The sequence below is a fragment of the Gymnogyps californianus genome, chromosome 6 (assembly GCF_018139145.2).
Source record: "Gymnogyps californianus isolate 813 chromosome 6, ASM1813914v2, whole genome shotgun sequence".
NCBI lineage: Eukaryota > Metazoa > Chordata > Aves > Accipitriformes > Cathartidae > Gymnogyps > Gymnogyps californianus.
Window position 1 is genome coordinate 18,170,081 of NC_059476.1, and position 13,456 is coordinate 18,183,536.

At 41.2% G+C, this 13,456-nt stretch overlaps 1 protein-coding gene across 2 annotated transcripts in view; it reads left to right on the forward strand.

Annotated features, from left to right (window-relative positions):
- Positions 1 to 9,607: 9,607 nt before the first annotated feature.
- BTAF1 (B-TFIID TATA-box binding protein associated factor 1) overlaps positions 9,608 to 13,456 on the forward strand; it is a 48,988-nt gene continuing 45,139 nt past the window's right edge. For both annotated transcript variants that reach the window (XM_050898582.1, XM_050898583.1), the window contains exon 1: positions 9,608 to 9,885. In XM_050898582.1, coding sequence (XP_050754539.1) covers positions 9,872 to 9,885 — 14 coding nt within the window. In that variant the 5' untranslated portion in view covers positions 9,608 to 9,871. The remainder of the gene's footprint in view (positions 9,886 to 13,456) is intronic.

Consider the following 13,456-nt stretch of genomic DNA (forward strand, 5'->3'; position numbering starts at 1 on the left):
ATTTGAAAAGTGTGGAACATCTGGCAACTCCTATTGTTTTGTAACACATGCAAAAAGTTCCCAAAATCGAAGGATTCTGTGCATATAAATTCAAACTGCAAAAATGCTTCATTGCCTTTGCAACTGGTAGAACAACTCTGGCTTTGTTCATTGTACAAAGTAAATAGTTTTTTATTCGTTTTCACAGCAGCTAGTCAATTGTATTTCCCATTAAATCTGTGATTGTGAGCCCCATTCATGTAGTCTCAGGAATTAAGCTCTCTATATAACGGGTTGTAGAACTGAGCACTAAATGTTAAGAAAAGGCATTTGTTCGCTTGCGGGTTTTTTTCTCTTTTTTTTTTTTTTTTTTTTTAATGAGGGGTAAGCCAAGAGTCTTCAACTAGGCTTCATTTGGAGGCGAGGAAGATCTGCAACACGGGCTACTATATTGCCAGATTCTTTAAAAAAATGACAACAAAAAACCCTTCCTGGTGCTCTCCAGCAGGGAGCTAAGAATCAGGGACTGGTATTACAAGCATTTGGGGGTTTTTTTATACTATGTATGCAGTATTCATAACATGAATAAAGAGCAAACATTTGCCCTTCATATTTTTGTTTTGGGGTTTGAGTTATGTTTTTTAGGGTTGAAGTGACCCTACAGTCAATGCTTTGTTACTTCAGGCTGGGGGTGCTAGGACTCCCTGGAGAGCTGAACAGCTGGTGCACTGCAAAGCTCAGTGCAAAGAGAAACGTGGCCTAAGTAGTTAGGATCAGCACTAGCTGTTACCGGTCCTTGGTCAGTTCCTGTAGGACCCTTTGAGGGTTTAGATACAAACAGTCACATAGTATAATTCCTGTTACCTGACAAAATAAATGTCACTTTCATAACTCTGTTGGATTTCTCTTTTCAAGCAAAATTAATAGACATGATGTTTACACAAATGGCTTTGAGATGACTATATGAAAACAGCCAAAGTTGGGTTTGTGTGTATGTGTGTGTGTATATATATTTTTTTTTTTTTTTTTTTTTAGAATTTAGGATAAGGCTTTCTGCCCTATTGTTCCTAATGGAATTAGGCAGAGCTAAGCCCACATAATACATTACAAACTGTTACTGACATTTATCTCAAATTCCACAGCTGAGTCATCACTGCATATTCGCATCTGTAGTATTCAATTACTAATTGATCTACATGGTGGAGAATGAAATTAAATGAAATAAAATGCTGCTTGTTTTTTAGCTGAATATTATATTGCAGTGGCACTCATAAAAAAATCACACAAAAAACCCCCAACACTTTTATTTATTTCACAGTTCTACAAAAATGTCACAAAATGTTGCTGGCCTCTTTTGTGCATGTTCTCAGCAAACGTAGAAATAGCTGTTGTTCTATCACAGAGCAATAAAAAGCAAGACTTGGATGGACAATGTTGGTTTCCCACTGCCCTGAGTGTGAAATCTGGAAGAAAAACACAAGGATACAGAAAATCCAGAGGTAGCACAAAAGTATTTGAAGGAATTGTAGGAGTTTTAATATATATAACTATTGAACTCTGAACTCACAGAAAACCTCCTCTTCTGTTGTTGTCCTGAAGTCATGATTTAATTGGAGGTTGGATTTTTATCGGGTGGTGAAGCCATGGGGCCAGCTGACCCTGAGGTGTGATCATACTGAGTTAGGAAATGTTCAGGTGGTTCCTGGAAAGTGCTGGGAGAAAGTTCAGATGAGCTCCATGCAGAAGGCTGACTCCCAAGAAGGGCTGGGGAAAAAGAGAGGTCAGTTCCAGCAGAAAACTAGAACACAGGGATATGGCTAAATTTATATGTAGAAATCTGCATTACATGTACAGCTAATTTAGTTTTGCGTGTGAAGAATAAACAGTTATCAAAGAAAAGAGCTAGAAAGGTTTGCATGTGACTATTTTTCTCTCAGCGGGGGCAAAAGGTACATGATCTACAAGGAGCCACAAGTACAATTAGGATCCTTTCCTGTTTATTTGCATTTAAAATAACTGCTAGCAAGCTGCAGGCTTTTTTTCATGTGCAAAAGTGAGCAGTGATGTATTACGATTCAAATTTGGGGTGCGCTACTACAACCAGTGTGCCAGGACCAGCGGTTAAATGACCTGAGCGCTAGCTTCTGAAGAACAGTTCCTTCTTAAGATGTCTCACATGAGGCATCCAGAAATGCAGACACCCAAAGATCATTTGTGGTTTAGAATCTGCTCAATGCTGGGGAAAGAAGGAATGTATTCCCCGTCTGGGGTTCAGCAAGGGGATATGAATCCCTGGCCACTGTGAACAGCAGTTTATTTTAAAAGTGTGTGCAAACAAAAAGCAATAGCTTCCATGCTGTTATCAACCACTAGTGTTTGCTTCCTCTCCAGGCTGACTCTTACTTGCTCCAGTTGTCAGCAGACCATGCTCTACTGGTTCCAGTGGACAGCAATTACCAAACCTGCAGATCCCTTTCTTCTTCTTGTGGGGAGTCAGAAAAAATAGATGACAAAAAGGAACCAGGTGAGGAGGCAACTTGGTTCTCCTTTCTCCTGAGGTGAGAAGACAATGGGGGGATGGGAGGGGAGGACAGTAAAAAAAGAAATTCTAAAAGAGAAAAATGAAGGAGGACGGAAAATGAAAATTAAAATGTCAGGGGGAGAGAGTTATCAGTGTGAGGGAAGAAATGTGCAAAAGATGCATGTGTAAAAAGCTGGTGAAAGATTACTGGGTATAAAAAGAGGGCACGTGCTGGAGGAGGAGCTCCTGGCAACTTCTTATCTGGGTCTCCTAAGCTGTGCCTGTGGCTCTGTGTGAGCGCCGTGCTGATGTAAATAACAGTTATCAAAAGAATACAGGAGCACTCAGACCTCTAATCCTGCAACAAAGTCATGTGGGAGCTTAAAACTAATTAAGGCTTCCCTTTAAGCTTTAAATCTAGTCTATGTGTAGTATAATATCCTGAAGATATTCCCTCCAGAATCCAGTGAGAATTTCAGACCATCAAGTAAGAAACTACTCCACAAATCTGTTTCACACATTGAAAACAAGCTAGGTTTTTACTGGGCATCAGGAATCCCATCATTTGAGGAATCTGAGAATCAAATCAAATTTCTTTATTACAAATACATACCTGTCTTATTGCACACTTTCAGGACAGTATCAAAACACACTATAATGTTGCTATTACTGCACCCATCACACAAAACTTACAGTGATGAATTAGTTAAAGTGTAACAAACAAATCTGAAGTAACTGCCTCTATAAGAAGTACAACAAGCAAGTCAATGCAGAGTCATACTGAAAGCAGGAGACATTGTCTTCATTTATGAGGAATGGTCAGGACTCAATGTTCCACAAAGGAAGATGAAAGAGCCCCCAAGATAGATAAAAGTTGACACAGATGAGGATGATCCTCACGCAGTTCTTCAAAGGACCTCTTCTAACACAGAGAGCAGTTTTTACTTTGCAAGTTATACTAGCAAACAAAAGTTTATACAGCAAAATTAATCCTTTAAGGAGAAGATAAGAGGGTACAAGCTATTGTTGATATCTGTTAATCACATCTCAGTCCATCTTCAGGATGCACATAGTAAACAGAAGAAAGAAAGTATAAACAGGTATTGCAAAGTGAATGCTACAGCTGATTCATCCTTGTCTGCACACCCCAGATGAAAAATGGGACCACCATATCCTGGTATCTACATCATGTTTGAGCTATTTAATAGCAATTCTGGTATATGGTGAATGGCAAATTCTGATTTTCAAGAGTTACACACCAGAAATCTTTAATAGGCCTAAAATATATTCTGAGAAACAGTGTGTACAAATTAAAAGAAAAACGTTAATTGTTTTCTATCATTTAATATAGTTGTTATAATAAAATATACGGAAAGCAAAGGATATGTTCACCAGACTTGTTTATAAATCTAATTTAAACTCATTAACTGTGGCAGAACTTGTGACGATGGCCACAGATTAGCTTTCTTTTCTGTCTTTGAAAAGCAACAGCTTTTGGAAAGAGCTGGACTAGATGTGAAACCTCAGGCCCTGTTTATTCAGCATTATAGTGTGTTTCTGAATCCTTATGTCCCTGATGACAGAGGTGCTTTTCTATTTATGCTCTTTGTATTCAGTTTGTGCACACTGGAATTATATGCACTTTTTTTTTTTAACTGCACAAGCTAATGTCCCTCTTGCCTTAGCTCATGAAAAAAGAACAATCTGACTACTGAAATTGAATAAAGAAAAAAACCTTGCAGCCACACAAGCTTAAATAATAGAAGAACTTAATAAAAGGTCTCTACTTGTTTCTCTCATGTTATTTTCATGTTGCATTTTTCCACAGGCCTACATAGAAAGACCTGCAGAGTTATAGGAAGAGTTTGACCTCATTATTTCCATTTCTCTTTGTCTCTAACAGTGGCTCATTTTCGCCTGTTACCTTGATCCAAAAAAGCCCACTTAGATACTTGACAGGAGCTTTTCTCCCCTTCAGTCTTCTTTCTGGATATGAAACATTAAATTAATTTTTATATATGTATGTATATCTATGTATAAATGTATGTATATGTGCATTATAAACATATATATAAATTCCTCTATATAAATGGAGATCTCTGCTCTCCTAAATGTCAGTGAGAGATCAAGTATAAAGATGCAATTGTCCATGTGAGTTACTATTGTTAATCTCCTAATACTTCAGAGTTCATAAGCTAGATTTAGTGAATGTACATATACTTTAGTCACTTTCTTGACATAGGGAGTGGTGTAGTTACTAATAACACCCTGCAGGAAGAGGTGAAAGAGGGAGCATTTAAATGTAAACATAAAAGTTTGTTTGGAAAAAAGAACAACTGTATGACATGGATAGATTATACCATTTCCTAAAAAACATGCCACAGGAACAATAAACTACCCAAACTATAAAATATTTATTTAAATCAGGAGCATGGATAACAGCTAGACAAAATTAAGAAACTTCCAGTTTTCATACATAGAGTGTGTCCAAAGAATATCAGTAATTTAAGTCTTTATCTGTTATAAAATAGGGTGGAAGGTAGAGCTGAGTTAGAAAATGAGAAGTTTGAGATCATGGAACTAAATGCTGGAGAAATTACACACCATGGCTAACAAAAATGAGGTGGTTGTACAACCTTGTACAGCAACGTTGATCAGTTGTACAGAGTATCTGTCTATAATGGAGATGGGCAAGGAGCACCACTTCTGAACAAGTCCATGCAATCTCATGAAGATAAAATCCCTGGGAACAGAAGATCACAAAAGAGAATCACAAGTTTTCTCTCTCTATTTGTCATATCAGGAGCCTCTCATTCAGGAAAATTGTCCTGAATGTACAATGTTAAATATGATCAGAGGTAATGAAATCTAATGAGATAATTATACAGCTCTGGTGACATTTGGAACCTTTTAGGTGTTGGTGATTTTCACTAAGTGATTGCTGCTACAATCCTGTTCAATGTTGAGAAATTGGAGCCCATCAAACTTTTTTCACAAATGTTGCTAATTGTGTGGTGGGTGGCAGTGCCTTCACCCTGATTTGTCTCTCAGAATACAGCATTTCATTGGTATCTGTGAGGTGCTTTTTGGAATATGAAAGCTATCAGTCAGCATCCAGCCTCCAGCCACCATCACTTATGGTGAAGAACTTAAAAGGAAGACCATGTACCAGTTGCCACTTTTTAAAGAGGCTTTCAAGAAGGTTATGTAGCTAGTCAAAAATTTCCTTGGAGTAAAAATGAGACAATTAAAAGCATGAGAGTTGGCATGGAAACTAGTGAAGCTTAGATGATAAAAGATAAATACACCTTTAAATAAAAAATAAGCAGAATAGCAATAAAAAGTATTAGCAAGAAACAAGAGATTGTTTAAGGAAAAAAATATCCTTCAGCCATCAGAAATCTGAGTTTAGTGACACCAGTAAAAAGGGGCCTAACCTACAGAGATAAAATGTAAAATAAAACCTAGGAAGATTAAATAATACTTGAAGAAGAAACATTTAAATATATAAAAATAAATAAGAATTTTAAAGTGTGTTAGAAATAGTCTACAAGATAACTGGTTAGTTTGCAGACCTCAGAACAGAAAGCATCATTAAGAAATACATGTTGCAAAGAACCTGCACAATTTACTTGCATAAGATCATAATACATAAATTTATCTCAGAGCAATTTTTTTCCAGATAATCAAAATAATGATACTGATTAAGACACCAGCAGAGAAGATGTCTGAACAAACTGCTAAGCAGGGACAAGCTTCTAAGACTAGCTTCTCTTCAGACAAGATTTCCAAGGGAATTTAGAAATCAAATGACAGCCACTAAAATATGTGCAAACTATTAGAAAAATAATATTTTTTACCAGACTAGGAGGTATGAAATGTTATACCTACAGTTACAGAGAAGCTGGTGTGATCCTAAGCAATACAAATCTACAAAGCTTCAGGACACAAAAAACGAACTGGAAAAATAAAACTAGAAGACTAGAACATGTAGAAGATTGCGGTATGTCAGGTCTAATCAGGAGGGATTCCACCAGGAAAACTGTGCCTCTGTCATCTACTATTTGCACAGCTGTAACACTTGGAGGTTGCACCATTTTTTCCCTGGGCTCTGTAGGCATACATAGCAAATAAGAAAGCTGCAGTCACTATGAATCTGCAGACTAAGCAATAAGAGTTCACAGGTGGACACAGCTGGCAGGAGAAGGAAAACAAAATAAAAATAATTGAGATCAGTACAGGAAGTAATGTTCATAACATACCAACAGACTGGAAATAATATTGAGTTTTATCTAATTTACGAATAGGTTTGAGAGAGTACTCACACACAGCAGATTTGCAGGGGGGATTCTTTTAACATACGCAAAAAGAAACAGGAGAAAATGTATGGCTACTTGAAAAATGAGTCACAAGGAAACAAATGTGCAAAAAGGATTGGTATGACTTACAGAGCAGGTGAACAGATGCATGGACAAAGAAGAATTGGTTTTCACAGGGTGTAGGAAAAGGACTGAGCAGAAGATACAGGTGAATAGTTAAGTAATGATGTGCTTTACATAAACGTCACATCAAAATACAAAAATATATGGTGTGAAACTTGAATGAATTGTGTTTCAGTCCAGAATGCCTACTATTAGGTAAATAACGGATCATTCTTTCTGTCTTTTGCAGATTGTTTTGCTTGGACTGCAGTTTATCACCATTTCAGCAAGTACTCAGTGCATAAGACCCACCACCAATATTTTCCCTGCACTTATTTTTATCAGGTAGGATAACCCCTATGGAGCTGTTCAAAACAAATTTTATTGCATGTTTGATGTGCCCTCTGCCTTGACTGCTGTTAAAACAATGCACAAAATGTTTTTAAGGAACCTAAGAGGAAATAGGGTGTTAGACTTGGAAGTAGCACCTGAGGGTCATTTCAATAACGCCCACAGCAGGACAGGATGGCTGCTGATTCCTGGCTAAACAAATGCAGAAATATTATCAGGGACGCTATACATCTGTGTCAACAGCATCGAACATGCAAGAAAAATATATCCACCCTTAGCCTGCTCCTTGCTGCTCCCTACCCCAACTGCCTGCCATTCCTCCCCATCACATGGCTAAATAGCAGGCACCCCATGATGTGAAAACACGTACATACATGGGACAGGAGTAGACATGTGCCTCAGATCATGGGTCAGGGACCCAGGCAGATGCACCTGCAACACATGATGGTATATAATGGCAGAAAGGAAGGTGCGCATAGTTTTGGAGTACTTCAGTAAGAAGCTCTTGGCCTCCAACTAAACCCACTGTGGGGTTTTGTGTGTGTGTGTATTCTGCTACAGGAGGCATATTGAGCTATCTAAAGGTAGTTACTACATCGGAGCCATGACAAGGAAGAGAAAAGGCATTATCTGGGTTATTGAGTGTAGCACTGTGACCAAAACCGTGTCTACCACTGAAAATGAAGTCTGTGGTTTGCTCTGGCCACATTCTGTGATGCAGGGGCCTTGGGCTGACTCATATTGCTGGTGTTTGGTTGCCACTGTAACGCCAGCTCCTAGTCACCACAGAGCTCCCACCAAAGGACAGGAGAGGGAACAGACAGGAAAGAGGCACCCGGGGCAAACCTTTCTAGAGGACTCGAGCATAGGCTGGACCCGCGTGGATAAGAATAGATGGAGGTATTACGTACCCGTGTCTTGTTTATAGAACTATAAAAAGACAGTGAACCTGCAGATGGCATTAGTATGTCTATTTGGAATATGCATGTGTTAGTGGGGAATGAATGAGCAAACCCATACATGAAGAGTTAACTACTACAGGGAAAGGGAAACCATCCAGTAGAAAGGCTGGGGCAAGCAGAAATCCCTATAGAAAGGTTTAGTATGAAATACGCACCACAATGGGCTTCACAGGAAAACTTTATCATACAGTATTATGCAAATTCATGTATTTATGCACGTTTATGCATCACTTACAGGAAAGAAAAATCTATTATTGTGCTTTCAACTTATCACATGAAGGGTTACGTATGTGTGCTAAATTTACGCCCCTGTCTGGGATCATTAATTTAAATGATTAGTCAAAGGCTGATGTCTTAATTCGTGTTTCTCTGGATCCGATCGAAGCTGATAGCATGCACTTGGAAAGCTCGGCCTTCTTTCCCAAGAGTTACGGGGAACTGCGGCCAGCTGCCCAGGGTACTCCCCGGGCGGAGGAGACTGCCGGGTGGGATCCTGGGGATCTTTTAAGTCTCGTTCTGCTCTACAGGCCGCCCGGAGCCCAGCCGGGCCGGGAGGACGGAGCTGCCTGCCTCAGTGAAAAAGGAGACGGCAGGAAGTGGAAGGAAACGCGGTCGGTGACTCGGGAGCGGCTCAGATGCCCCCTTCCTGCCTTGGGGGGGCGGGGGGCTGGTGCCGGTTAATAAACCCTTGTGAGTAACGCAAGTGAACCGCTGTGAGGCGACCACCCGCCCCGAGGGCCCACCTCCCTGCGGGGGCGGGCAGGCACGGCAGGCGGGGGCTGCCGCCCGCTCGGCCAGGCCCGGCCCCCGGAGGCGCCGAGGCTGCGTCCCCGCGCAGGGAGCGCCGCGCTGAGCGCGCTGCACGCCGGGAGCCGTAGTCTTCGTGGGCGGAGCGTCCGCGCTGCAGCACCGGGCGTAAGCCGAGGGGCAGCGCACTTCGGCGAGTGGGGAGTGCGGCGTGAGCTAGCCGGGTTCCCGGCTGCCCTCTCCCGCCATGCTGGCGGGGGAGAAGCGCCACCACCCGGTGGACTGGCAAGGAAGCGCATGTACTTCGCCTTCTGGTGCCTCTCTTCTCCCCTCGGGGTGAGGGACTGGGGCGCTCTCCTTTGAGCCTCCCCACACACACGTGCAGATGGTACGCCCCGCCGGAGGCCGGCGCCCCCCCAGCCGGCTCAGCAGGCTCCATGGCTGGTCCTGCTCAGTCCGGGCGCTGCGTGCGCCCGCCCTCCTTGCTCTTAGAAGCGCTCTCTCCATTGGCTGCGGCCGGGCGCTCTTGCCAATCAGGAAGCGGCTATCATGGAGGAAGGGAATAAATACAAGATGGCTGCTCATATAAAACCAGGCATTGGGCTTCGCCCCAGCGATGGGGGAATAGAAGCTTTAACTCGTGCTCCGAGGGTTGTGCACCGCTCCCGCCCGCGCCGCTGCTGCCCCCCCGGGGGGAGCGAAACTCTGACCGTTGCCGGCCACAGCTGCGCTCAGCCGCTCCCCGCGGATCACCGGCGGGGCCGAGGCCGGGTGCGGCGCCCGAGAGGCCCGAGCTAGGCCCTGCGCCCTTCTCCTTGGGAGAGCGGCGCCGGCCCCCCCCGCCTGCTGTCCCGCTGCTCGCCTCCCGCGAGGCCCAGCTCCAGGCGGCCATGGCCGTCTCCAGGTCGGTAGCAGCTGGAAACGAGGGGGGAAGGGGAGCCCGCAGCGGCGGCCCGGAGTCGCCGTCCCTCCGTGTGGCCTGGCTTTGGGGGGTGCGGGGGTGAAGACGGGTGCCCGGTTTCCACTTCCTTTCGCTTCGGGAGCCTGCGGAGGCCTCGCCGGGACCTCCACGCTCCTCGGGTGCATGGGCCGCCTCGGTGGGATTTGGGGGTAGCTGCGTGCTCCGGCGCCTGGGTTTGCTTCCTGGCCTGGGGTAACTCCCGTGCCTGGCGCACAGGGAAGCCCCCTCCCTTCCTCAGGCCGCAGGGGCTCTGCCTGGGGCCTCTCGGGCTTCCTCCTGAATTCGACACCTTCGTTTTGTTGGCCAGTCCTTCCTCGGGTTAAACCGCTAGGGAATAGGGGATAATGATATCGAGTCTCGAAAACTGGCAAGAAACGGTTTTGCCTTTCAGAGCCCTTAGTTGTAAAGTAACCGGAATAAAACAGGCTTCCATGGAGAAAAGTGATTAGTGTGTTCTGGCTCTGCCTCAAGATGTTGGGTAGTATCTGCTTACACACATGTGCGCTGGGATGTGCCAGCATTTAAAGTATTCACAGATACAGAGATATGTCTTAATAGAGCTGTTTTATAAAAAATGCTGAGCACAAATTCCTGCCATCTTTTTTTGTGTGGAATGGGCATGTTAAGCTTCCTAACAGGATAGTTGAAAGGAAACCATAAATCCAAATTAACCTTGTGATAGATTAGCTTCAAGTCACGTGTTGGTAGTATCTCTGTACTTCCAAAATGTTATAACAAAAGTAAATTCTATTTCTGAAGCTGTGTATGAATAAGTTTACAGTTCTATGTAGCAAAGTAAAGGTGTGCACATTTATAATGGAAATCCATTATTAATCAAAATTTGTAGCAGCAATACACCCTTTAAGACTTCTAGTAGCAGGTGTTTTAGTTTGAGCTTTGTAGTTTCTACAAAGTATCCCTTTATCTTATTCTACTCTTATTTTTTATCAACTTGTTATATATTAGAGGGGTGGGTTTTTTTCCCCAAAGCTGTCCATAAGAATCTGGCAGTAGTAAGGATTGCTGTAACAAGACTACTATGTATGTTAAAATACTACTGTAAGCCATCATGTAAAATAGAGTAGCATTCTAATTACATTAGGTCGGGGGCAGTCTGCTTAAATAACTGTGCTAACGTACATGTGATATGGGGGCTAACTGGAATATCAAGATACAGCTTTTCAGCTGTATGCTGAGGTTGTGTGTACTGTAAAAATTGGTTTCAGATTCAGTCACCAATGTTTCTGTATTTCTCTAAACCCACATGGCTTTAGTGAAAAGCAGTAGTGCTCTACGCAAAGATTTAGTTAATGCCTGTTTGGTCTAGTAACTGACAGGAAAAAAAATTCTGTTTTGTATAAGGCTCATTCTAAGCTTCAGCATGGAGCACTAAAAAGTTGGTGTGTTAATAATGTCACATGATACATTGCTTCAGAGTACACTTTTAAGATCAAAATGTTACACAAGTTGAACATAAGGTATAGAACTCTAATTAAGGTGCTGTAATACTTGTGAGTTGGTCTAGAATTGTTTCAATTCCACATGTAAATTAGGTAAAAGAATTACACATTTTGGAGTTCTGTAACATCTTGGTTGTTCCTGGCGAACTCCAATGTTTCTATAATTGTAAGAAGTGATACTGTGTAAATTTGGCCTCACACATGTTTTTAATAGCTACAGCAAAACCTGTCCGTATCCCTTTGAAATTAGACAGCAACTCTTTACAAATGAACCTTTTGGCAGCTGGACCATAGGAACACTGATGATATAATGTCAGTGTTGCTTTTGTAAATAAAATAAATTTTTATTCTTCACTTTTTACTTCAGAACATTGAATTTCTAAGGTCCTTTCCTTTCAGACATATTACAAATAATTGTTTTGTACACTTATATACCACATAGCTATGTTTCTGTAAAGGGTATAGTTGTTCCAGCTTCTGTACCAGCTCCATTTAATTGTAGAGATCTGCACTTTTCCTCTAGGTAGTTACAGTTACATTTTATATTTTTGAAAGACCAACATAATACTTTATTGTTGAATGATTCTTACTATACAAGTGTGGAGAGTGAGGGAGAAGTTGATTCAAATTAATCTTTCTCCAAGGACTGTAGTCTTTGCTGAGTGCATACCAAACATTGATACTAACAAAAAACTTCATTAGGGTTAGTTCTGTATTGGAACCATATTTTTAAAAATAACCAGTTTTGGAGGTGGGGGGAGGGGTGTTTTTACATTCTCAAAACAGTAAATTATCAAGTGGTTGTTTTCCCAGTAAAGTTTATTTTCTGCTATTTGGCCAATTGAAAACCTTTCTCAAAATGCTGGTCTGTTCAGGAAGATCTAAACAAATACAGGGAATGCTTTGAAATATCTCAAAATTGGATGGAGAATTTGCAGCTTTGCTATTAGTGAGGTCATCTTAAAAATAATTGTCACTTACTTGTAATCTATTGACAAAAGAGGTTCTGATACTTTATTCTGCATTATATGTATACATGCTTCTTTTACCAGATTCTGCTGTTACATGGACTGAAGACTTGCTTCTATATAACACTGTGATGATACACTAGAAAACAGACCTAGAAGCAGAACAGTAGATACCTCATACCAAAAGATGTTGCAGAATAGTTGCTTTGTATATGCTCATATCTTTGGTAGTTTTATGCTGAAAAGACTAACTAATGAACGCCATCCTCCAGAAGTATGTGTAGGTGGGTGGGAAGGTTGATGTTCTTTCTGTGAATGCACAAACTAATTTGGTAGGCTTTATCTCCTGTCTCCAGTCTTAAAAGTATATATGAAGTAGTATAATGTTTGCATAGTTAATTAAAAAAAAAATTCTTGATAGTGGAACTGAGAAAGAAAAAAGGAAGTGAAGAGTTTTGCTTCAGCTTCATTCCTACAAAGTATGTGATCCAAGTGAATAAATACAATGACTCACTAGTGATCTTTTGAGATACTTTAGATGAAAAAGTAATACTGCCAATTTAAGGAAAATGACAATGTTCATAGATTACTCAGGGTGATTGAGTTTCAGTAGATAATAAAGTGTTGATAGTCCCTTTCAATATCTAATAAAACTTTTTTCTATTTTCTTTAATGTGTTCAAAGGCACCTCATGTATCATTATTCCAACACCAAGGCTGTTAATGGCTTTCTCCTATTTTTGAGGTCCTTCACAGTACGAAGGAGAACAAATATGCTTTTAAAATGTGATGAAATGCATGAAGCTGGTAAGATGCATTAAGAATAAACAATTTGATTTTAATAGGTATATCTTTAAGTTCACCCTGAAATACCTTAAAGACAACCTCTTCAGGGTATTTTCAAGACACTTCCTTAAGCAACTACGGGAGAGCGTAACAACTTGCTGCTCTTGCAAGCCATTCTTGATCTGGTTTAATAGTAGTTTCTAGAGTTTTCAGTGTTTTCATTTACTTGGATTTTTGTGTAACTGGTAATATGTAGATTAAGAACCTAGTTTTTATTTTAATGTAAATAATAATGTCAGAA